Source organism: Triplophysa rosa, linkage group LG4 (genome assembly GCF_024868665.1).
Source record: "Triplophysa rosa linkage group LG4, Trosa_1v2, whole genome shotgun sequence".
NCBI lineage: Eukaryota > Metazoa > Chordata > Actinopteri > Cypriniformes > Nemacheilidae > Triplophysa > Triplophysa rosa.
In genome coordinates this window covers 6,417,904-6,445,602 of record NC_079893.1, presented here as the reverse complement: position 1 = coordinate 6,445,602, position 27,699 = coordinate 6,417,904, and the positions used below count along the sequence as shown (strand labels likewise).

General features: G+C 36.0%; 1 protein-coding gene across 2 annotated transcripts in view; it reads left to right on the top strand.

The window, feature by feature from the left end:
* sdk1b (sidekick cell adhesion molecule 1b) overlaps positions 1–27,699 on the top strand; it is a 188,498-nt gene that overhangs the window by 77,731 nt on the left and 83,068 nt on the right. For both annotated transcript variants that reach the window (XM_057332366.1, XM_057332365.1), the window contains exons 4-6: positions 906–1,012; positions 2,125–2,272; positions 9,688–9,821. In XM_057332366.1, the coding sequence (XP_057188349.1) occupies positions 906–1,012; positions 2,125–2,272; positions 9,688–9,821 (389 nt within the window). The remainder of the gene's footprint in view (positions 1–905; positions 1,013–2,124; positions 2,273–9,687; positions 9,822–27,699) is intronic.

Sequence of the window (27,699 nt, the reverse complement as noted above, 5' to 3'; positions counted from 1 at the left end):
TCATCCATCTTTGACCCTAGAGTTTTGGAAACTTTATTATTGGACTAATTTAAAGTGACAGTACACCAAAAAAATCAACCTATCCTCGTTGAATCAGGTGATGAAAACCGATTTTTTCAAAACAATTACTACAGTAAGATTGCTAAAATAACTAAAAAAATCCCGTAAAAAAACAGATAAAGTACTGGCAGAAAATTACCAGTACATTTTCCTTTATTTTACGGACATTTCCATTAATGCTAAAATGCAAATGAATGCAGTGCAAAATGTAAAATACAGGTAAAACAACTGTAAAAATGAACACGGAAAATTCCTTCATATTAATACAGTATATTATGCCCTATTTTACGGCTTTTTTTTAGAGTGTACTGTTGTCTGTGCTTTCATTGATATTCAGCGAACACGCAAGAATGTCTACAACAGAAACAATCTTGACGTTGACATTTAGTTGAAATGTAATAGTTTTCAGTATTCATTGAGGCTGTCTGTAAAACCGTCAAGACGTCGTGTTTTCATTAGCGGCAACCGTTTCCGTATTCAGTCCATGCAAAGCCTCCGTTCTGCATTAAACACAGTCATCTATAAAAACCAAATCAACACAAGTCTGACCTTCTGGGCTCATAATCTTTTTCACTCAACAGCTCTCGCTCGCATCCATCCGCTTTTAAAACAAAAGGCTTGTTAGCCGGTGCTTTCAAACCTCTTGATGGTTTATTGACCTGTTTATTGCGCAGTCAAGAAATCACATTGCAGGTTGGGGGATAAACACACATTTGACTGTGATATACTGTATAAGTCCAAATTCAATAATATTGTACTGTATGTACCGTTGTTCCTTTCTTAATATAGTCAGTGTGTAAATTCCTGCAGTTGTATTTTCTCGTTCTCACATTTTTCTCTCTCAGGTACAAGATTGCATCGTTAGATCGCGAGGATGCGGGCGTGTATCAGTGCGTAGTGAGGAACAGGATGGGAGCGTTGATCCAAACCAGAGCCGATGTTCGCGTGGCTTGTAAGTACATGTGTATGTTGTTAGAGAGGGGGTTCGGGGGGCTGAAGCACAAATGGATTTTACACATCAACACTCTCACCTAGAACACACATTTATGAGTGTACTGTACCACTGAGTCCCATAAGAGATGAACTAGCGGTGACATTCAGAAGCACTCCAGTAATTTCGAAAAGCGCTGTCATGCTGGTGCACTTTAACTACTGTATGAAATACAACACATACGGGACAGATGAGTATATCAAAGCTATAAGCCACATGAGACTGTGTGGTGGAGCGATCTGGCTGATCAGATTGATGATTTTTTGGGGGACAACTAAACAAAAACCAAGGAAATCCTATGGACAGAGAAAAGTTCCAAAATCTTACCAATGTCTCCATTAGAGGTTCAGAAGAGATCGCAACAAAGTGAGCTCAGATTCATCAAGTCTCCTTACTTATTTGTTTTGTTTATAAGATGTGTTACCATTTATTTCGATTGACAGGCCAAGTTATTATGAATGTATAAAACTGCAAAAAAATGAAGAGTCAACTTTTCATTTAATCATCATTTGTGGCCATTCCAGTCCAGTGTCAAGTCAAACCTCAAGAGTGACAAAGTCATCCAACAGCAATGTGAAAGACTGACAGCATGACGAGACACATAAAAACTGTAACAGAAATTGTAATAGAAATATTAAAAAAAAATAAAAAAAATATTTTGGAGTATTTGAGGTCTGAAAAATACAGCGCATCTTTTCTGTTATTTTGAAATGTTTCTCCAGTTTTCATTTTCGGCAAATACATGCAAATAGAAACATTGTTTTTATTTGACATTTGCGAGAAATATTGTTAGTAAAATAATTTTGAAATGGTCTCCGTTTTTTTCGCAGCTGTATAAATATAAAATATTATAAAAATCTTTTACTGTAAGCTTATTTTCCGTCAGATTTTATACTGTCCGATAGTTACTCCCAGTCCAGCTCCTGTTCCTAATCTCAGATAAACGTCCCGAATACCATTTTTTATGACGTACTGTACAGTGTTTATGATGCAAATGGTCATTAGAAGTTACCTTCCTCCTTCTCTCTCTCTTTTTAATTTGTTTCTCTCTTTTTTCTCTCTCTCTTTCTCAGACATGGATAGCTTCGCTGAACTGGAACAGAGAAAAACGATCGCTCAGGGAAGGGCGGCCATTCTGAATCCCCCCGCTGTGGCTAGTTACCCGCGCCCTCAGGTCACATGGTTCAGAGAGGGCTACAAAATCATCCCTAACCATCGAATGTAAGTTTTAAAGAGATATATGAAGCTCATTGTGTTAAGCGATCAATGGTCATTGACAACAAACCAGCTCTTAGTCGTTATGTAAATGCATTCCTAATGCAACAATCCGTCGAACATTTCTCATCTCTGCGCTCAGGAGCATATACACAGACACTCGTGCATGCATCGAGAACAACGACGCAACATCAATAGCTGTCTGCTGCATTTTTATACTTCTAGATTTCATCAGTTAGCCCCCGAAGCAATGATGGGCTTCATGACAGCCATTGATTCTTTAAATGAAACTGCCAAGTCCTGTAGTTGTTGATGCTAGCCGACTCATTCTCTGACTTTTGGTAACAGGGTTGAGTCGTGTGCCCATTACGCCTCACTGTCAGCTTCATGCCAGCATCTGAGGTTGACTCACCTCGCTGCTGTCAGTCAAACGCTTGTCATGACACCTGTGAGACGGTCTTCATTTCAAAAGGCCATTTCAAAGAATTGATATCAAGATGGCGGAGATATTTTTTTAAAAGGAATTTCTATATGGAATTTTCAGGTATCGATTTGTTCCTTGCAGGCAACCCTCTTTTCATGCCTCTAGCACAGTTGGGCAAACTTACAGTAAACTAATCTTAAAGGGATACTTCACCCAAAATTGAAAATTCTGTCTTCATTTACTTACCACCGAGTTGTTCCAAATCTGTATACATGTCTTTGTTCTGATGAACGCACAGAAAGATATTTGGAAGAATGTTTGTAACCGAACAGTTTTTGGCCACCATTGACTACCATAATAGGAAATAGTCAAAAGTGCCCCAGAACTGTTTGCTTTCCTACATTCTACAAAATATCTTCTTTTGTGAACAAAGAAATTTTAAGCAATTTTTCCTACTGTGGTAGTCAACGGTGGCCAAGGACTGGGGTTACAAGCATTCTTCAAAATATCTTTCTCTGTGTTCATTGTGACATTTATACAGATTTGGAACAAGCCGAGGGTGAGTAAATGAAGACAGAATTTTATTTTTGGGTGAACTGTCCCTTTAAGGTTGTTCAGAATGTAACAATATAGACAAAATCGTCCATATAAAAATGAATCAAATGGTACAATATAGGCAAAAAACTTATTTTAAATGTACACTTCACCAATACCGTTATGCCTGTCATCAAGAAACTTCCCAAACTAAAGTGACTTTTAAAATTGGACCTACAATTTCAAAGAAGCTCTGTCTATGCAGGTATAATCTGTGTATATGGTTTTGGTAATTCAGCGTCTGCTCGGAGTATAAATCGAAACGTGCGTTTCCAGCAAAAATAGCTGAAATCAATCCGTTCGCGTTGCTCTTATCTGCATGAAATTTCCAAATTTCCATCTTGACACTTTCCTCCTGATTGCTCTTTGAACTTCACATCTCCAGAGGCACACGTCCTCTTGCTTCATCTCTCTCTCTCTCTCTCTTCCTCCATCCCTCTTCCATCTGAGTGTGTTTTTTTTCTGCTATTTCCTCTTCCTGCTCCGTTTGATTGTGATAATTAAATTGGCTCTTTAGTTCCCTAACAGCATCACATCACAGATTGGACTACAATGTCACCATCCAACACGCACACTCATATTCATTTGACTTACAATCAAACTTTTTCAGACTTTACTAAATTTACTGAGCAGATGAACAACTTCGTTTTATTTCAACGTTGAGATAATCTGCCGCATCCTCCACTGTCTAGCACTCAGAACAGGCATGCGAGATGGAAAATTATGCATGCAAATTCGCCACTAATTTTGTGGGCGTGCTTGCCCCGTTACCTGATTTACATAATTATTTTAGTAAATCTGGCGCTAAAACTCTCAGGGTTCACTGCACGACCATTCTATTAAAGGGAGAGCTCATACACATGAATGGAAATTCTTACAGCATTTACTCACCTCATGTCATCCCAAACGTGTATGACTTTCTTTCTTCGGGTGAACACAAAAGAAGGGCTCTCTCAGCCTCTTAACTGTTCAAATCCCAGATCTGGTTTTCGTTTCGGATTTTTTTGCTCTAGTTTTAGACAGATTTATTTGGATGAATCTTGATTACCGAACAACATTGGACCCCATTGACTTCCATTGTATGGACACAAAACCACAGAGACATTTCTCAAAATAGCTTCTTTTGTGTTTGACAAAGGAGTCATTACTGTAAAAAAGCCGGGATGCCAGAAATATTCTGTGAAATAATTTTTTAATGGTAAAATTGCATGTTTTCCCCCTGTTTTCTTGTCATTTTTTCTGTAATTTGACGTTTTTTGACCGCATTTCAAAAAGTAGACTGTAAAAAATACGTTAAAAAATTTTCCACCAGCTGGGGTGCCAGAAATATTTTTGACCATATTTCATAAATACAGGAAAAAGCTGTAAAAATGTGAAAAAATACAGTTTATTGGACATAATATTGGAAAATATGTAAAAAATAACAGTAGCCTACATTTCGAATGACATTGTTTCAGGACCAGTAAAAGATTTAAGGTAGGAACACATGTTGCTTGGCAAAATCGCTGCGTGCTTATTTCAAGAGTAAAAAGTTAGCATCTCTCTTGAATCAGACTATTAAACCCCTTCGGACTCCAACAGGAATCTTTATTTTTAAGATTACAGCCCCTTAAGCAATGTAAACAGCCGATGGACTTGATGTTAAACAGCTGGTGTCCTGCTGTTATCACAATAACCTGAAGCCGTGAAGCCTGAAGTGATGGCTCAGCTGTCATGCCTGTTAGATCCTTAAGTAATCCCTTAAGACAGAGACGAACACTCATTCAGTGTCAACGAATCAGTACTGTACGGCTTCATGGACATGTATTTTATGTGACAGTTGAAGACATGTCTGCCGCAGTTTTGGATCAAATCCACATCTGTTTACTTGAGGGTTGTTTCTCTACTTTCTGTTTGTGGTTTTTAGTGACCAATTCATACAGTATTGTTACATTTGATATATTTTTGGACACGTGGCGCAAACATATTACAATATGCTTTTCTTCTCTTCACATTTATTCATGACTTGTGCTTGTTTGTGTTGAATGTTAAATGTGTCCTTGGAAGCAATTCAACAAGTCAAATTCCACCAGTACAGTTTCCTGGCTTATAAACTCAATTTGAATTTTATCGCTTTGTTTCCCATGCACGGTGCTTTCTATTTGACTAAAATAAATTCCACTTTTGTCACTATTCTATAATTATTTTGCTGGTGGTCGAAAAACACTATAGGCATTCTGCACTGTAGAGATATTATAATTCAGTTTTCTCGTATGTTTTATCACTTTCACTTCCAAAAGCGGAGCTTCTCCTAAAAAAACCCTCTTTCCTTCGGAATTTACATTTTAAATGAGATAACTTCAGGACCAAATGGAATTGTACAAATAAGAGTTATACTCCCTATTTTTTTGGTCAGGCAAATGTCCCGCTCACAGCCCACGCTATAGGTTGAGCTAAAAGTGTACTCAAGAGACAAACTAAGTTTTAAGAAACAGGTATTTTCTTAAGTTTAGTCAATTTTATTTTTGTAGTGCTTTTCATAGCATTGTATTGTATCAAAGCAGCTTTACAGTAAATACAAGGAAGCAAAGTGCTTGAAAGCAAACAAACAAACAAAAAATAAATAAGGTATACATAGAATACATAGGATATATGGTATTATTACAAAATACAAGTACATTGGCTGTACCAACCGTAAAAAAGTCAAAATGTCAATCCAAATATCAACACAGAGAAAGATATTTGGAAGAATGCTTGTAACCAAAAAGTTATTGGACCTCATTGACTACCATAGTAGGAAAAATTACTTGATTTTTTTTGTTATGTTGAACACAAAAGAAGATATTTTGAAGAATGTAGGACAGCAAACCGTTCTAGGTCACATTTAAATACCATTGTCATTTTTCCTACTATGGTAGACAATGGTGGCCAAGAATTGTTTTGTTACAAGCATTCCTCCAAATATCTTTCTCTGTGTTCAACCAAAAAAAATAAATGTATACAGGTTTGGAACAACTAGAGAGTGAGTAAATCATGACCCATTTTTATTTTTGGGTAAACTATCCCTAGATGTAAATTTTTTAATGTATGCGACATTCGCAGTAATATTATAAAATATAAATAAAATAAGTTTAGTATTAGTAAGAATAAATACCTTTATATATATATATATATATAGAGAGAGAGAGAGAGAGAGAGAGAGAGAGAGAGAGAGAGAGAGAGAGAGTATAAATATTCATTACTCTTTATCAGGGGCGTAAATCTCATTTAACAGTAGGGTGGACAATAAACATTGTCAAGACAATAAACAAGCTAACGTTAACTAGCTAAGTAACGTTTTAATCGCAAACATAGCAGATTCACAGAAAATACATCAGTAATCAGCCTTTTTTGCTACAACTAATTTATGGTATACATAAATATATTTAGCACAATAGACAGTGCGATTTTTAATGATTTGGGGGGGACAACCCTCGGATGGAGGGGGACGTGTCCCCTCCGTCCCCCCCGGATATTACGCCCCTGCTCTTTATGGCAAGTCTACCCACAGTTGGCATACTTACAGATGTCTCTTTACATTGGAGTGAGACAGAAGGAAGAATTTTACCATTGAAATAATGACACGCGTCACTCTACACAAATCTAGTCTGTATGTGTTAAATAAATACCTAAAATACCACGTTTTCCAGAAAGTCGAAACTGCATGTGTCAAAACGTCCCACGCTGTGATTTTTCCACTGTGAATTTATTTTAGACTCAACCAGACTGCCAGACTTCTCCCGCTTTTTTCCGTTTTCCTCTCCTCTTTTTTTCCCTGGATGGAAAGGCATGAATTAAAGACTCTGAGTTCAAAGGGAAACTTTTTCCTTACAGGAGAGGGATTAAAACGCTTATTCTTGACGTTGGATGTGGATTCTCTCCTCCCGCATTTGCTGTCGCTCTCTCTCTCCTACTGTTATTTCACCTTGAACTCCAAATGAACAACATGCAGTGCTCATTAAAAAGCTAGGCTTATCCTTTACTCCATCTCTCTGCTTGTTTGCTTGTTCTGATTCACATTTCCTGGCCTAAAAGCCCTGAAGTTAGAGGGCAGAGCGCTTTTCCTCGTCCTTCACCTTGACTCTGTATACACACATTAGTGTAGGAAAGTGTCCGGTAATCAAAACAGTTCCACAGTCTCCAAAATCTGAACAAAAGACCTCTATACTGTATATGTGAATGAGGACAGTCACCCATGACTTGATCTTATTGACATAGAGCCTCAGAGCATTAAACACAGTTCCTCTGTTGGAAGATTTCTGTAGATGTTGGCTGTGGTTTGGTAAATCTGCCGTAGCCTCAGGATTTGGCGTGGAACTGTGAAGAACTGTGCGCTTACATAAACGAATTATGTCTAAATAAAGTTGCGTTGAATATTTTTTCTGTTTCATTGGAATTTTGGCTTATAACTTTTGAGTTTATTTTTAGTCTTGAATATAATTTAAATATGGGTTTGCATTGCCTGAGTTGAAGGAGTTATTCATGAAAACAGCTCACAGTAGCCTTACATGTACTGAATTCCCAAGGCTATCGTTCCACCCAGAGTGTTTAACACGTTTTTATGGTTATGTCACTTTATTGAAGTACAGCCAGGAAAAGCTACAGTACTAGTTAAAGAAATAGTTGATATGTTTGAGGTTGCCCAGAGATGGCATACATGTATGCATTTATACTAGTTGCGTGAATAATTATGTGACATTCATTTGAATAAAATAAAAATCAGACTTTAAATACAAGAAATAAGTGAATGTTTAGACGGTTTCAGCGTAAACAACATAAACAAACGTTATGTGGCCTAAACTTAACTTCCAGTAGACCTCCACAAAGAATCAATAACTTCTGAGTAGTTTAAAATTATTTTAATGCAATTCATGTAAAAACAAAATATTAATACGTATTAATGTAAATGTACATTAAATATAAAATAAATGGTTATATCATAACCAAACACAGACTGGAAGTTAACTTCGGGCCAGGCATGTGTGTCCAATGAAATCGTCTATAACAAAATTCTGTAATATATGAGGCTTATGTAAGTTTAATAATAAGTTATTGATTTACTGCATGCATGTTTTTCTTGTCTCATAGTTTGTCTCTTATCTTCTTATGAACGTTTCCTTTTCTGTGGTCTCTTGAATAAATAAAAGAAAATCAATATTCACAACCACTCTTCCTCTTTCTGAATATTATTTCACGAAAAACAGAACCCCTACAGCTTTTTAATCTGAAGGGAAATAAGGTTAAACAGTTACTTCCTTTTATAATGTATACAAAGCATAAAAACTAGAGGCAGTAATAAAAGGATTATTCACCCGAAAATGACAATTCTTTCATTATTTACGCATCCTCATGTCAAACCTATATGACTTTCTTTCCTCTGCAGAACACAAAAGAAGATATTTTGAAGAAAGTTGATAACCAAACAACATTGACCCCCATTGACTCCCATTGTATGGACACAAAACCACTTTCTCATTTCTCAAAATATCTTCTTTCGTGTTGTATACATGAACGATATTCAAATAAATGCTGTCAGAATTTTCATTTTTTAGGTGAACTTGTTGAATTGGGTTGAGGTAAGATGCTGATGCAACTGTAGATTGTTATTTTGTTTTGTATTAAAATTATTTCAAAGTTCATTTGTGTAAGCGGCTACAGTATTTTTTCTTTTGCACAGAACTTTACTTTTTAAAGGTTTTCCAGTAACAGTCTGTTTCTTAGTCTGTTTCTTAAAGCCTCACAGGCGAGAATCTACAGTTATTCTGTTCGGGCTTTCTGTAGGTTATCTGGGTGTTGCACGTCTAGTTATGACTGTGACACTTTTGTCATCATGACAACTGTGAAGCTCTTAGTGCTTTTAAAATCTTGCCTTATATAAAAGTGTGATTGTGTCATATCTGTGTGAAAATTTGAAAGTGCTATTGACGTCTCTCACAAGAACGTGTTTAAACATAGACCGCTAAAGAACATAAAAGACCACTCTCTCTTCTTCCTTTATTCATTTTGTTTTGTTTACCTTTAACAGGTTATTTTTTCCCTCCTCAAGAGGTATAAATATAAGTTTTAGTTAGTAAGAGTGAATATGTGTGTGCGTGAGTGTGTTTGTGTACATTATCCATTTCGTAATTACCTTTAGCCAAAGCAACTTGTTAGCTTGTACATTTTTCAGTCAGTTCATTCACTGAGAATCGAACCCATGACCTTGGTGTTGCTATGCTGTTTTGATATGTAATAAATCATTTTTGTCTTGGTTTCATGCTGATAAAAAGTAGTGTAATGCTCATATTCTTTCATTACACATAGTTTTAAAAATATTTTTAAGCACAGATATGCAGACATTTGCTGTTTTTACATATATTTTTTTCTCTGTTTCTATATATTTCAGAGCAATAACATTGGACAATCAGCTCGTGGTGTTGGGTACGACAGCAGCGGACGCAGGCCGGTATTACGTGCAGGCTGTGAACGAACGCAATGGAGAAAACAAAACCAGCCCTTCAATTTATCTGAGTATAGCAAGTAAGTTAATGCAGAATTTTAAAAACAATGGAACGTTTATAACGGTTGGTTTAAAGTATAGTTTTATGCTGCTTGTTTTGGTTATTTCATTCCCATTCGTTAAAGGCTTTACACATTAATAGACTTTGTTATATAACTTTCATAATTCCTCTTTTAAGTCATTAACAAACATTATATAAAAATAAAGTAGCTGATGTAGATTCATATCTGATGTACTGTATATATAAAGATGAATATAGGTGAAAAATCAAATTCACTAACATGTCTGAATTGAATTTTAAAGGTACAATTTGTAACTTTTTGGTTAAAAATAAACTTAAATCAGTTGTTAAGCAAGTACCTAGAAATCAGCGCTTAAAATCTCTTTATCTTATTCACCAGGATAAGCTTAAAATAATGAATTATAAATTGAGACACAACATTACCAAATCTCATAATGTGTAACAGAATATTAAAGCTGCGTCTGTAATTTTTGCCTTTATGTTGTCATCTCTGTTTACGTTCTTATTTTTATGTGGGTTAAAGTCAAATGAGGGCAAACTGACCTCCCACGGAATCGTACTTAACATCTCAACTTATAATTCATAATTATGAGCTTATTGTTGAGAATCCGAATAGGATAAAGACCTAGTTTTCTAGGTTCTTGCTTAATAATTGATTTATGTTTTTTTTAACCAAAAAGTTCTAAATATTTTAATGTGTATAGCATTGCCTTTAATGAATGGGAGGATGTAGTACCTAATGTAGAAATGTTGGATGTACTAACAAACTCTACCATATAAAAACATTTGTGATTATTAAAAACCAATACATGTTAGATATTACAGCTATTGTACAAAAGAGGCCTGTCAGGTTGTGCAAAGTCATGCAGCTATTGATGATTTATGGATACATGAATTTATGTCATCAATGTCTATATAAAGCAACATTGATGGCAAAAATTGTGACACTTAACAGATGTTAGATCAGAATATATTTTCTTATGGGGTGATATGGTGCACGATAACATTTAAAATTAGACACCGTGTTATTTTTGAAGTTATGCTTGAAGTATTCAGATATGCTCTCTGGAACAAACTATTGACTTTTCTTAAAATGGATGTTGGTTTAAATCGAGCTGATTGACCATTCACATTTTCAACCATCTCATTTCTCTGTACTATCGGTACGCACGTTGTCTAGTTTGCTTTCTAAAGTCTTTCTACCGGGAATAAAGTATAAGAGATTTTTTTTACACTTAATTAAAATGTTTTTTCATACCTTACCATATAAACAACAAGTTACTAATTTGTAAGTAGAATGACAGTACAGGGCGTTGCAGGAGACATTGCTAAATTTAATTTCAAATCATAACTGCAGAACAAAAGGGCAAGAAAAGCAGAGAAGGGTGTGAGAATCGTATTTTTTTCCAAGTCATTAGTTTTCTCGGTGGTCGTGAGGTTCGTAACTGTCAGTCAAACGAATCGTTTAGAGAAAGTCGCTTTTCCCAATCAAAATTTCGAGGGAATGTTGAAAGCAGTTTTACAGGAGTTGGTATTCCGCAAACAGATTTTTGAGTCGAACGAATCTGACAAGGACATGAGAAGGAGGCGGAACAAAGAAAGAGCTGACGGCAGGAGGCATTTTCAACAGAAACTTCTCTGCTTTTAATTTGATTTATTATTTTTGCTTTTCAGGCCCTTCTGCATTGACCTTTTAAGAAGTTTAGGAGCTTTCATGTTTTTGTCCGTGCCGCTTTAGAAGCTCTTTTATGGAGGCGGCGACACTTAGGTCACTGTTAAATTACAATTTCAGCTGGAACACAGCAGGGTTTCCACAAGCCAGGAAGTAGGTAGCTTGATTTAAAAGGGGCCAGAGACCCCTTTGTGTGTGTATGTTTGCGGTGGGCTTTGGTTTATTGTTAAGGACCCATTAAACCACTTGATGAATGCGGTTTTATTTTCTTGTATTAACAAATTTATATTAAAACCAGACGGTTTGGGCCATACGTTTATTATTTATTTTTATTTTGTAATTTATTTATTTTTTGAAAATGACAGTTTACATGAATCAAAATCGAAACAGATGTTAATGTAACCATTTTAACCCAAAGGCAATTTTTTTTATTGGTGGTGTTATTAGGGCGAGGGACATTCTCATTCTAGAGAGCATGTGATTTGCCAAATTGTGTGTAATGCTAGACGAGTTATAAATATTTTATTTTCGCTCTATTTTCTCTCAAGACTGCATATTTTAAATCCATATATCTGTAATAATAAAAGTTTTGTTGGTTTACGGTGTACAACATGGATGGCTTTATATCTAAGACATGGATCTTAAGCCTAAAAAATGTTGATGCCATGTGTGGTGGGACAGGTATGTAGGACAATCATAAAGTCTGATTCCTGAACTACACACACACACACACACACACCAAACACAAACCTTTCATAGCGAGTACGCATTTTCAAATTTACGTAACTATGGAAATATAAGATACAGCATCACTTTGCTGGTGTGACTCATCTCTCGGTCGAACAGGGAGGCTAGTCATCCATCTGGACCAGAGGATGGAAACCAAATGATGACATCTGGAGAGAGAGAGAGAGGGCTGTATGATCTTGTTAGTATTCAGAGGTATATTTACTTAAACACACTTAAAAAGTGTGGATGTAGCACATGGGTAATGAAAACATGTTTGCTGTTCTAGCACTGGGAAATTTCAGTAGATTTGTACACACAATAAAATAGGGATGCACCGATAACGATAACTGATAATTCTTTAACATTGGAAGCCTTTAACCGATATATTGGCCGATATCTAAATATTAATAACATTTCCTAAGACTGAAACAAAAGGCAGAAAGTGGACAACTGCTTTTATTTGAAAACATCGACTGCAGAAAACAAGGAAACAATTAGTTCTCTTTATTTCCCCTGAAAATCATGTACCATGCCTACTTTTCACTAGTTAACGATTCGTTAAACTTTAAACTTTTCTGGTATATTTTTTATTTAATAAACAAATTATAGATGTTCTTCCAGAGCAACCCAGAAAAATGTTCTTAATAGCCACAAGTCTAACAGGTCTCAAGACAGAAAGCATTCAGACAGCAGTCGGCTTCAAACAATAAGCTTTTGTTCCTATAATTTACACATTCATAATTATCTACACACTGTACCTACATCAACAATGTTTTGCTAATAGCAGAAAGTGAATGATCATGACAGAAAGACATTACTGTATATTTTAACTGTGACCAGCGTGCAGCTGAAGAAGTTTAACCAGAGGAAATTTATGATTTATCAGCTGTAATATATTGGCCTAAATTTTTATTATCGGCCGATACCAATAACATACCGATATGGCCGATAATTTATCGTGCATTCCTACAATAAAATGTAAATGTAAACATACTGACCACATTTAGTACATAAACCATTTTACCTCTTTGTGTAAACAACTTTAGAGATTTAAAGTGAACCGAGTCCTTTTTTTCCCCAGTATATTTTCAGAACTGTAAAGTACAATTTTCAGGTTATTCATATGTAAAAAGGTTTTAGGTGCTGTCGACATGCACAATATTGTAAGTGTCCTCTTACCACACAAATGAAAATTCTGCCAAGCATCGGATGTATTTTGACATGCCTCAATCTCTTCTATGACTCTTCTATGGCTGTTTATTTTGTTTAGTTGCTGGTGCTTGCGTTCCAGATGTTATACAATTTATATTCATCAGACACTTGTCACTGGTGTCATTATACATTTTTAATTGTCTCACAGAATCTCTTTGCCTATATGTCTCGAGAGATGTCTGCTGCTTCCCCAAGAAAATAAGTTATGTTTCTCCCTTTGCTCCGTGTTCCCAAGCCTCGTTCCTCTCCAAGTGTCTACAGCATGCTTTGCTCCGAGAACACTGAGAAATATTTTCTGCTTTATCTGCAAAACCTGTCAAATGCAAAGACTGCACAGACTGTAATCCAGTCCTGTTTATTATTGTTATGAAATCCAATCCTTGCAGATTATTTCATATCTGATTGGGGATTAAAACATCTGTAAAATTACTCATTAATCTTGATGAGATTTATGGTTGACAGTTATTTGCAATCAGATCTGGTGCTTGATATATTGCTTCATCCACAGTGTTTTTGAAAGGATTCATTTTAAAAATATAATTTTCAATTTATTTCAAAATCTGTAAGTATAATACTACCCTGCTTTTCTAATGCAGTTTAATCAAATGGAAAGATTTCGCCATCACCCCCTGAAACACTATGATTATAACTGACAGGTGATGTTGATTTGAGATTATCCTGATAAACATACATATGAGGTTTTCAATCAATTCACAAAAAATATTTGTGATATTACCCAACAGAATACCACAGAGCATGGCATATAATTTTAGGACAACCCAGAAGTTAGCATTAGGCTGCACTGGTTCCCTTGACCAAAAGCCTATAGATTTTCCCCATAGACTTTTAAAAGATTGCAAAAAATGAGCTCTATCAAGATAATATTTACAAATTAATACAACATTTATGAATTTTGAGGCCTAAATACAAAAGCTAACGTGAGGCCATAAACAGACTACCACGGTCTGCAACATATCGTCACCACAACTAAACCTCAATTCTTTGAAACTATTAAAAACACGTTTCCGGATAAGTAAATACTCTGTAAATAAATCTTCATCCATGTTTTTTTTAGATTTGTGACTTTTTTTGAGTGTGTGAAGACGTTTAACGTCCCCGCAACATCTGAGTAGCTTTTAGCAACTTGCTAGCAACCACCATTTTGAAGTTTTAAAAAAACTAAAATCTTTAAAAGCGTATAATAAAACGTGAAAATATTTAGAGGTTTTGTTAACCACATATCTTGTTTTACACATATAAAAGAAAACATTTACAATGGAACTGAAAATGTTAATATGCCAACTCATTCCAGGTTTTGCATACCTGTGGAATACTTGATTCTGATTGGTTGATGGCAAAGTTCTGTGCCGATTATTTTTGTGCAGTGAATGCAAAACTGTGTGAATGCCATTTCAAGCGACATACTGTAGATGTGCTAGATTTGGGTTTTAATTTCACAAAGTACGAGTTTTATTGCAATTACTACATGTCTGTTCAAGATTGATTGATTATTTATTTATTTTTGCTGCCTGCACTAAGTTTTGAATTGTTTTAAATGTTATTACTACAAATTGACATACAGTTGCTAACTTTAGGTGAAGTTTAAATGATATGTTATAGTTTCTGCCCTAAATCACTTTGTAAGGTCTGCCATATGTCATTTTTCCATTCCAGTCAACGTTAAACTACCTCTCTTCTGAAGAAGTCACCACGAAACGTTCCTCCGGGAGTATCTGTTGTAGATTTTTCTTTGCGTTTCGTCTTTTAACAAGGTTCATTACATTTAAACGAGTCGCTTTAACGTTTCTTTAAATTCCTTACAGGCAAGCAGATGGAGGACGTGACCTTAGTCATTTTGAATCTGTGCTACGTTGAGTTTGTAAGCACATTAGTAGTGTAATTAGAAAACGTTTGGAATTTGGCAGTAAAATGAAGCAGTAACTTTTATTGTGGTAAAAAACTATATTACACATCCTCTGGTGGTTTATTGCTATAGAATCGGCAACATTGCATAGGAAAGAAAATCACAAATGAGACCTCTGTAATATTGTAATTTCCTGTAGATGTCAGTGAGATTAAATGGAAGCTTTTGCTTAGTCTCCAGCATCTCAGATATTTCTCATGAGAGAAAGACAGAAAAAAAAAATGTCTCCATTAAAATTCAAAGGAGATCTTAACAGTGTTACAAACTCAGCTGTGTGTTATCAAGTCAATATTATTAAACCAGATCCAGATTTTACCTATACAATCTACATTCACTTTACTGCTCCAACAAGTGCAAAAACATCCAAGGAACAAGCGCAAAAACATCCAAGGAACAAGCGCAAAAACATCCAAGGAACAAGATAAAGACTAATTTACAACAAGACCTGACAAAACACAATGAGCAAAAGAGAGTACATATAGTGTCCGGATAACGAAGATGATGGGGTGCAGGTGACAGTCAATGATGACAAACAGATGCAAATGTCAATGAGGGACTTGTGAGGGAGCGTGGGGAAAGAACAACCTGGGGCAAAAACGGAGAAAACAAACTAGGGACCGACAGGAGTGTCACATACCAACATTGTTCAAAATATGTTATCTTGTGTTCTGCAGAAGAAAGAAAGTCATGCAAGTATGAAATGACTAGAGGGTGAGTAAATGATGACAAGATGTTTATTTTAAGGTGAACTAACCCTTCAACATTAGTATTACTCAATGTAGTCTAACGCCATATAAACGTTTATAAACCTCATTTTATTGAAGTTTATTGTGTTTCATTTGCTTTAGCAAATGACAAACTTGGCATCTTTAGAGAACATGAGGATGTATTTGCGTTTGGAAAAGCAAAGAATGGCTGTGTTAGTCGTTGTGTGAAAAGCCCTTATGTCAACTTCTCTACTTATTGTGTTTGCAGTGCCCAATCTTTCTTCTCACATCACAATCATTGCAAACTCAGAAATGATAACTAGAATATAAATGCTTTTGTTGTTGCTTTGTAGACTCCAGCAGGACAGAAAACATTGCTTCATTGTGCTCAGATATGTGTGTGTGTTGTGTAGGCTTAATTCGCTATATTTGTGAGGCAGGTACGTACTTGTTTTATATATCTGCGCTGATGTTATAAATATTTCTTTCACTTCATATCTAGCTTGGTCTAGTTTTCAAGATCTCCATTTGTAGGTTATGCAATTAGCAACTGGACATATTCTGTCTTCACACCATCGAGCTGTTAATTATTTTGTATGTCTGACAGGGTTTGATATGGCGATCCAATGAGCAACTTGAGAATTGATGTGAAAGTGTGTGTGTGTGTTTTATTTCTGCCCTGCCTTGTTTAGGCGTATTTTCGTGTAATAAAGTCCATCGGCAATGACGTTTGCTCACCTCAACTTAACGTGAGGTTTTTTTTGTCTGCCATGTTTAATTACCAGCACAAGGCGGTGTTGATTCAGTGTGTTTGTGACCTCAGTGGGGTCTTGTCTTTGCCAGTTAGAACATGCGGGCCAAATTTTTATCTCGTGGTGGCAGCCCACTCGCACGACGTGAGCCAAAGTCTCCTTCAAGAGAATTAACCAAATCAGTAGAGATAAAGAAAAGCGGAGAGGATTGGTGGGGTTGGAGGGGGGAGAAACGAACAGAGTCATTAGTCTCGAAATAGTTTACCGAACGGTAAACTTCCTCCATCTGGATTGTTGACTAGTTTGTGTGTTTTATTGGATGTGAGAGGGAAATGTTTGGTTCATATTGTTGATATTGTGTTTGGGCCTCTGCGATATAATTGCAGAAATTTCCACTATTGACATATAGCGTTATTGCTCCCTTCGCTGTCTGCTTTCTATATAGGCAGCTTTCTTCTAAGGCATCCATAATGAAATAATATCTCATAAGTGACCGATTGGCTTTCCTTTACGTCAGTATGCTTTAACATGCTGTCCATGTAGGCAGCTCACTAAGTATTTGGAAAAAAGCTAGTGTACTGTGAAGGGCAAAGATTGTTTTTAGCATGTTTGTAAGTAAATTCCTTTAGTTGTATTTATTTACAGCAGGGGTTTTTTACAGCAGTAAAAAAATTTTTAAGTCTCATTACGTAACCATTTAAAACTGTTGTTTTGCTAAAAAAGCGAAGCCATGACGCCTAAGCAAGTTTTTCATTAATCATACATAATAAGACATTAATGAATTGTGTTTTAATTGAAAATTATACAGTACATGTAAGGTGTGGAAAACTACCTGTATGGGTAAAGAGAATGAAAAACAGTCGTTAACACAGCATGACAAGAGAATATTAAGCATTTTGATAGAAAAATATAAAGCAATCTGTTAACTTGGTAACCATTTGAAAGGTACTGGCAGATATGTTTCTTTAAAGGTGCAGTGACCTAGGAACACAATTTTAACCCGAGCTTTTGTTATATAAGAGGGAATCGTATTCAAGCGAACATCCTGTAAGTGTCAGACCTGAAAACGCCCTTGTTACTGAAATAACAACTGTTATTGACACGAGGCTCAGCGAACGCCAGGTTCTGGAATGCACCTATCATAGATAGGTTGAACACCGCCTCCACAGAAGAATATCAACGCCTACTTCTCGAGCCCTGCCCACTGGTTCGAGCATGACAGTACTGAACACAAGCTGCACGGAACCAGATAGAGCGAGTGTAAGCATCATGCCGTTAAAGATCGCAAAATATTGTGCAGTGCCTGGTTGTGGAAGAACACAGTCGCTGCATAACCTTCCTTCGGATTCTGACAGTTCATTTTTAAAGACGTTCCAGCTCATGTGGGGAAAACCGTTTGTTCGCTTCATTTCAACGCGGATTCCTTGAACAAGTCACAGGTCGACGCTTGGTTTTGCGGAGAGACTAAAATTAAAAAGCAGTGCTGTGCTGTCAATATTGGATCCGATAGGAATGGCGCAGCAATCTTATGTGAGTAAAACATATTTGTACTATGCGTCACTATTGCTTTGTTAGAGATCGCTTGATATGCCCTGATAGTATTACCTGGGGACCTCTAGTCATTTGTAATAATTGTAATCGGCATCTCTGTGATTTGGCGGGCTCATATATCATTTTTCAAGGTTTTATCCAACGTTTGCGAATAATGGAGGCTGTTTTGAAGTGTTTTGATATTATTTCTGGTGCCGGGTCATATCCATATCTGCCAACACTGTCGTTTTTGGCCGGGAATCTACCGTTTGTTTATATATCATGAAAACTATAACATTTGAGACCCGCGATCGCGGTGATCTTCTGTCCGGTTCGCGGGTCTTAAATGCTGACATGTGCGTTCATATATCACTAAACACCATACAACTATAGGCTATACAAACTATACGTAAAGCCTTGCCATCACATCCGGGAAATAAGTCCGAAATTCACAGAAGGCTCCAACTTAGTCAACTACGCAAGCTGCTATCCAATCATAGCAGTGGGCGTTTACTTCCAAGTCTTCTATGTGGAACGCCCTTAAAAACTGAGCGTTTCTCCAGCCGGCCTTATTGATCTTGATGTTTTCGAATGTAAAAACCACGCGAACGTCATAAGTAGACCTCAGACAATAGTATAAAACAATAAAAACGGCCAGTTCACTGCACCTTTAAATAAAATCAAACTTTAATTTAAATTCTTTGTGTGTGTTTAAACAGTCCTTTGAAAATGTTACGGAGGATGAAATTATCAGTCATGGACACTTATTTTTTCCACTATTTCTTCGTTTTTCTTATACATTTACATTCTGTCTATTTTTGCATCTAGTAGAACATCCAATTGTTTTTTTTTCAGAATATTTCATTTTAATCTGTTTAAAATTACAACGTATAGTGCACTCAGACAAATCGGGACGGTAATGAGAATTTCAGTAGAAAAAGCAAAAAAATGCATAAATAAACCCCAGTGACTGAGATAAAGGGGACTGTGGTGGCAAAAAAAACTCACATAAAAAGAACAAATGTAAACTTCTGTAAAGTATTTATCTTGCAAGAAAGGTGAGATAAATACTTAATAAATGTGAACACTGATAATGTGAACTAAAATAAACAGTGATAATGTGCAATTTTATCCCTAATATTCTCTAAGGACCCCTTAAAACCATTGGTTCTAAATCCCTGATTTAGAGCAAGCATATAGAGATGAGTTATTTGTGGATCATTTTATATTTTCATAAACTGCTAATGAAGCAATTTAACTTAAACCGACATCTTTGTCAATGACACCACAGAGACATAATTATTGGACATCTTTGCCAATGACACCGGAGAGACAACAATATTGGTTTCGTATACCATTTAACCTGGCATATTCTACTTTTTACAATTTTACTATTTCCCAGAAGTTCACTTTCGTACAGGCATAATGCGATCGTTTTCACTCTTGAATGGTCTGTTTTTGCCACTGTTCTTAGTAATTCTAGGTATTCTACAGTATATGTAAACCTCTCTGTACCGGTGTAATTTCATGCATCAAGGCAGGTCATTCATCAAGATGGTGAATACAGTACTAAAAAGCTGATTTGTAAACATGGGCAGTCATGTGTTCATGTGGTTGTGACATCAATATCATGAGGATTTATGAAGGATTGTTTATTGTGGCTTTGGCAGTTTTGCAGTCTGAGAGGACTGGAAAGGAACCGTCTTTTAAGACTTTTCATCTGTGTTTTGCTGTAAAAACTACAACGTTTGCTCAACTAGTAGAGCAAGGCGCTTGGCAGGGTCACAGGTTTGATTTGTGTGTATATATATAGTCTATATATATAATTTGTGTATATATATATATATATATATATATATATGCAGATTATAAAAACAGTCCACAGAGATGTACGTTTGTGTTGCTATGAAAAAACACACGCACATGTAATAAGTAATATTAATATTAACGTACCTCTCGTCTGTCAGCAGTGGCAAATTACCGCTCATACAGTTCAATTTTAACCCAACTGGCCGGGTTGTTACAGAAATTACCCAATGAACGTCAGAAATAACCCAACAAAACGAGCCATTATCTCCAATTGGGTTACAAAAATAACCCAACGTTTGGTTATAATGAGAATTGTATTAGTTTTAATGGTGTCTACTGGATGGTGGGGTGTTTATCTGGCCGATAATTGCCTAAACACACTACGAAAAGTAAAATTGTAATGGTTTTAATAGAACAAGCTAATGGTTTATAATGGTATTTTAATGGAAACCATTCTGTGATGGTTTCTATTGGGAAATCTATTAATGGTTATTCTTTTCAAAAAGTTTTTTATTTGAATTTACTTGCAGAAGATGTAAACAAGACACAAGCGTCAAAATGACAAAAAAATGCAATGTTTTTAGGTCTTGAATGCTGCAAAGAAAAGAAGTTAATATTTATAAAATGCAATACTAAAGTTTATAAAAACAAAAAAATTGACTGAATAAGCCTCATTTTTTCAACTTTCACCCATCATTGCATTCTCTAAGTCTTTTACATTGCTGTTTAGTGACCTTGTCGATCCTGAAGTTTGTTTCTGGACTAAAATGTACCCAATACATGCATAAAATAATTGTAACAACTCACAAACTACATCCCCCATAATGCCTTGCACCTGCACTCTCATCAACCGGACACTATATGTTCTTCCTTTACCCAGTGTTTTGTGTCTGGTCTAGTTGTATTTTGGGATACTAGGTCCGTACCAATTTATTACCTGTTGGTTTATTGTGTTTTGTTCCTGTGGGTTGTACTGGTTTTCCATTGGATGTTTCCCTGTTTTTGGATTTCCCTATTTTTGTTCCTGAGGTCACCTTTTTTGATTATTAAACCTTTCACTTTTCACTTTACCCCTGTGGCATCATCTATCATCTGTGAACTGTTACAATAATATTATATAATTTATTATTACTTCAAAAATTATTCATTTATTTTTTAAATGATTTATTTATTCATATCACAGTTATTTCTATATCCACTTTTTTTAAGATGGCGCTGTCCTCTGCTACTTCTTAAATCATTCTCTTTCTACCCAAGAAACCAGGGAAATCCAGTTTTCCATGATATACCCCCTTAAAGCAATTTGCACTCCTGACATAAAGGCTGCGAGTTCAATCGCAGAATGGATTTCATCGAAACCTACTGAAATCACAAGCCCATTCTGTTATCAGAACCCAGAGTACGTCATTCAACATCATTTCCCCCGGGGAGCCCGACTCTGTACACTTCTCCAGCAATTAGTTTACTGAAAGAACTATTGATGAAAAAGTTTATTTTCAATTGCGAGTAACTGCGGAGAATTAAGTCTGACTCATACGCAGTCTTTGTGAGGTAACACCACAGCCGTGCTTTTAAAGGGTGTTTGTTTTTTATTATTTGTAGATGTGCTGGCACTGTAAATATACAGGTAGAAATGATAGAGGAGAGAGTAACAGCATTCTTTGCCTTTCATTAAGGGTCAAATGTGAAAGTTGTGTGTTCTGCGTCACGCTGTGTGTGCGGAAGGGTAGTCAGGTTTTGTACGGATTGTGTGTCTGCACAAGGATAGTTAAAACGTAAATCACCCACATTTTTGTTGCCTGCCAACCATCCCTTTGAGGAAAGTACGTAATAAATATACAAAGTAATGTTCTGATAAAAATCTAAAAATGCAAAAAGGTTTCTGTGAGTTTTAAGTTTATGACAGTGGTCAGGGGGTTGGAGATATCATTAGCTCAGTATCCATGATTGAAAAAAAAACAAATGTGTGTGTGTTTGTCCTTCACACTGAAACTCTGCGTGCGTAATATTAATATATGTATAATCTGTTGTGTTTAGTCTGTGTGGTATGTGCTTTTAGTTGACTCATTTAGTTGACTGTGATTTGGTGTGTCCCTGAATGAAGCTGCATATGAGTCACTCATGAGCTACACAGTAAACTGGATTATTTCTTGTTTTTCACTGCGCAGTTTCTCATAGCAACAACATCCTGAGCATCTGTAACCTGTGTTCATCATTCTGAACACTTCACAGACCGGATAAAAGAGTCAATTAACGATGGAATGAGTGAATGAGTAAATGAATAAGTAAATGAGTAAAGGTGAGAGTGACTGGATGAATATGAATGAATATGTATATACTGGATAATTGAATGGCCGAATCTGTGAAAAAGGGAATGAATAAACGGATGAATAGAGTTGGGTATTGTTTAACTTTTATCGATTCTGATTCTTATCGATTCCCAGTTTCGATTTCAAAGTTTGAAAAAGATATCAACTTGTATGGTAATTTAGCCTGCTTTTTGTCTGGTTTGCAAAAAAACTATATATTTGTGAGCATTTTCGATTCCCAACCCGATGAATGAAAGAAGGAAGGAAGGAAGGAAGGAAGGAAGGAAGGAAGGAAGGAAGGAAGGAAAGAACGAAAGAAAGAAAAATAAAAGAAGGAAGGAAAGAAAGAAAGAAAGAAAGGAAATAGAAAGGAGGGAAGAAAAAAGAAAGAGAAAGTAAGTAATGAAGAAAAAGGAAAAAAAGAAAGAAAGAGAAAAGAAGGATAGGAAGAAAAGAAATAAAGTAAGTAAGGAAAGAAAGAAAGAAAGAAAGAAAGAAAGGAAATAGAAAGGAGGGAAGGAATGAAGGAAGGAAGGGAAGAAAAAAGAAAGAGAAAGTAAGTAATGAAGAAAAAGGAAAGAAAGAGAAAGAACGACAGAGAAAAGAAGGAAAGAGAAAGAAGGATAGGAAGAAAGAAAGAGAAAGAAAGAAAGAGAAAGAAGGATGGGAAGAAAAGAATGAAGGATAGGAAGAAAAGAAAGAAGAGAAAGAAAGAAAGAAAGAAAGAAAGAAAGAAAGAGAAAAGAAGGAAAGAGAAAGAAGGATAGGAAGAAAAGAAAGAAAGAAAGAAAGAAAGAGAAAAGAAGGAAAGAGAAAAGAAGGATGGGAAGAAAAGAAAGAAGGATAGGAAGAAAAGAATGAAGGATAGGAAGAAAAGAATGAAGGATAGGAAGAAAAGAAAGAAGAGAAAGAAAGAGAAAAGAAGGAAAGAGAAAGAAGGATAGGAAGAAAAGAAGAAAAGAAAGAAAGAAAGAGAAAAGAAGGAAAGAGAAAGAAGGATAGGAAGAAAAGAAAGAAAGAAAGAAAGAAAGAAAGAAAGAAAGAAAGAAAGAAAGAAAGAAAGAAAGAAAGAAAGAAAGAAAGAGAAAGTAAGAAAGAAAGAAAGAAAGAGAAAAGAAGGAAAGAGAAAGAAGGATAGGAAGAAAAGAAAGAAAGAAAGAAAGAAAGAAAAAGTAAGAAAGAAAGAAAGAAAGAAAGAGAAAAGAAGGAAAGAGAAAGAAGGATAGGAAGAAAAGAAAGAAAGAAATAGAATCGATCACGTCCTCATATTCCTGGAGAAACAGTCGTAATGAGTTTGAGTGGGTTGAGTTGAGGTATTATTTGTGTATTGCTCGGTGACATTGAGAACCTTCAGTGTCTCACCTCTTTAATTTGGTCCGCTGTGGCTGGATGAGTTTGACACTTTTAATGAATTAATGTTGTTGCACGTCACCTAACAAGCATGTCAAGAGGTCAGATATAAAAGAGCCACTGACATACGTTTCAGAATGTTCACAGATAAGAAATTCAAAGACGTATCATTCACAACTATTTTGTGACAGCCAAAGTGTGAAATGTGATTCCTGTAGTTAGTTTTGGGGTTATTGTTAGTATGTCAATCTCCATGAACCACATGTCCGGCAATGTATTTATTATACACACCTGCAAAACACTTTTTTAACATTCAAGTGAACGCACAATAAAAGATAATGAAAGTATGTGAATTTGGATGGATGTCTTTACGACCAGACATGACTTAAAGGACAAGTGAATTTCTTTTAACAAACTGTTCTGAAGATATGTAACCTCAAACAGAGAATGTACAACCTCCAACTTCTTTCACGAGGTGTCGGAACTTAAAGGGATTGAAGATATTTATTTTCTCTTGTGTCATTCAAGACCTCTATACGACTCTTCTGTGGAACACAAAAGAAGATATTTTGAAGAATGTCTCAGTAGTTTTGTGCCCATACAATGGATGTTAATGGGGTCCAACGTTTTTTCCAATTATACAGGTCTGGAATGACATGAAGGCGAGCAAATGTTGAAAGAATGTTCAATATAGAGTGAATTGTCAAGATTTAATGTAATAAAATCACAAGTTATTATTCCTAGATTTAATTTGTGAGGAATCTTCAAGAATCTATTGTTTTGATTTTTCTCTTTTTACCTTTTTCCAGTTTTAAAGAGGAAAAGGTATTTCTAACGTGGTCGTGTACAGACAGACTTACACGTGTCCCGACCAGATGCCAGTTTCAAACTCATCAAGCTTTTGAAGAAAAAAGTTTTTGACACAAAATGACAAAAATCACAGCCTATCAGAGCGTTTTTGACGTTTGATATGTGGAGCAGGATGGGTGCCTGTCCAAACACAAGCTAGTTAGATGAAAAGTTCAGGCTACCCATAAGAAATCTTTATTTATCTGTTGCTTGTGGTTTTGTGGGGTCAAACCAGGCATGACCCCACATTGGTTTGTGCCTCTTCTAAAAACAAGTTTAGAAGAGGCACATCAAAAACAAAACCTAAAAGATGTGCTCGGCTAGGATCAAAACCTTTAAAATGTAGGTGAGGATCTTTCAAGTATTTCTGATTGAGCGATTTGCCATTCACTGAAGGTGTTCAAAGATGATGTGTGAAGTTCTTCTCGTGCTTCTTAATTAACTGCCGTTCCTCCTGCATTCTTGGCATGATCAAAAGATCTCTGCCGTCAGAACAGAAAGACGCCTTCGATTAAAATGAGCACTGAAAGTATATTAATAGCGAAGTCTGTTTGGACTCTCAAGGGAAATGTTGAGATCCAGCTCGAGCTGGCTGAATTCACTCCGACACCAGGAAGCCTGAAAGATGAGTCCACTCGCTGTATCTTAAGACCTGGTCCGACTAGTTTCCCAGAGGAGGATAGAGAAAATGTGATTTGTGATTTTGATCCTGTATGAATTGGCGGAATCAGTTTTTTCTTACACAGCATCTATAAAAAAAATCACAGCAGATTTCTAGCTGTTTTTGTCAAACTCAGTGGCATCTTCTGTCCTGTATTATTGTTTTATGGATGTTGATATTTTGCCATTCAATGAAGAAAAAAATAAACAGCCAAATCATGTAAACTGAAAGTCTGGCCATTGTAATATCAGTGTCAGCTGGCTCTTTTTTTCACGGTTATGTAATGTAATAATTATATAATCAATTGCCTACAACTTGTTTATTTTAGTTGATTCATTGTAAGCGAACAGATGCATAAAGTCATGTTAATATTATTTTAATTTTTACATTTTATTTTTTATATAGTTTACATAATAGTTTTATGTTCTCTATTTATGTTTTTAATGATAAAAATAAGTTAAAAAATACAAGAATGCAAAAAATGTTTTAAAAAGTTTTTATATCAAATTTTATAATGTTTATAATATAATCCCATTAATTGTTAGTTTTAAGTCATTTTTAAATAAAAAAATAAAAAAACGAAAAGGACTAAAAAATCAATTCGATCACCTGAGTGAAATGTGTTACTACACTAAATATACTACTTTTTTTGCAAACCATGTGATCTTCATTGACACCCAGATGTAAAAAAAAACGGTCAAATCTATAACAACACATAGTTCGAATCTGTACATGCATCACAAACGCAGAACGAAAATAAATTGCACCTCAAACATTGTTTAGAAAACTAGTGCTGTCTTATGTTATTTTTCTCACCTGTGCCTGCTTTGGCCTGTGTTTTGAACTGGTGTGACTTTGAGTGTGCGCATTACCTGACAAATGCACGAGGGCAGCTCTGCTTTCGTGGTGTGCGGGGGTAAGTGAAAAAGATGGCAAGGAATTATACCTGGAGAGCGGACACCCCTCTCTTCCCTATCATCTCGCTCTCGTTCATTAAGGTGATTGACACGGGAACTAGAGAGGGTCAATAGGTGCCAGTGTTCAAAGAGGGAGGAAAGACATCTCTTTGTAATCCCTGTTTTTGTGCTGTTTGCCACCTTATCTCTCATTTTCTTTTCCACTCAATTCTACTTTATTCTCTTCCACAGTTGCCCACATCTGGTATTAAGATGCGTTTGATCACCTGCTCGCTGTCAATAAAGTCATGCCAGTTCCGAGTAGTTTTTAAAGGTGCTGTGCGAAACCTCACTGCCAGATGCCGCCAAATTTCATACACTTGACCTTTAATGAAAATAACCATCTGATGGAAAATCATGCACATGCACTATGCAAGACTTTCAAGGAACATTTGGGCGGTACCCATTTACTTCCATTGTACTGTATAAACACAAAACCAATGCAAGTCAATGGGTACCGCCGTTGTTCGGTTAGCAACATTCTTCAAAATATCTTCTTTCGCGTTCTGCAGAAGAAAGAAAGTCATGCAGGTTTGAATTGACAAGTTTAAGAGAGTGTTGTGTTCCGTTTACTGCTGGGGTTCATCTGCTTATTTCATGGTTTTTTACCTCTGCTGTTCAATTACAGATTCATTGATTGAGAGTGACAGATGATCAAACTTCAATCCAAATATTGCATGTAGTTATATGCATGTGTGCGGCCGCTGCTCATGCATGACTCCGAGATTGTGTTTGAATTATCCATTCATCCATCCGTCTCTCGCTCTCTCTCTTTCTCTGTCTGAATCTGATGCTGCTGGGGTTCCTCTTTCAGTTCCTGGTGCTGTAAATCTTTCATGACTTGTCTTTCATTCTCACTTTTCTTCTTTCATCCACCGATCCTCTTGTCTTTTCTTCTGTCGCTGCTCTTCTCTGCTCCTCATCATTGTTCTTTCTGAAACTTCAGCTTTGCCCTTGTTCGTGCTCGGGAAGTTTTTAGAAAAATAATGGGTGGGCGAAGGAACAAGAAGTTTTAAATGAGATCTTTTTAACATCCCAGATGTTTCTCCTAGACGGCAATGAGATTTTGTGAGCAAATTTGTAATCCTGGTGCCTGTTTTGCTGATTGGTGTACCTTTCTGTTTTAAGGTACACTTGGTACAATAACGACTTTAAAAAAAAATTGCTTTTGTGAAAAAACGATGACAGTGTCTCAAATTGTGGTTCCCATTTTTGTACTGCTTCTGAGATGTCTAATGAAGAACCAATGGGTGCACAATTTGATGACTGTGTGTGTGTGTTTGGTGTGTTTTTAGGCACTTTTCTATCGTAATAGCATACCTGTACCTGCACCTGAAAAAATGTCATTTACGCTTTTTGCACCTTATTCCTTTTGTTGTACAGACACAGGCATCCAATAAGTGTTGTGCTTCCAGG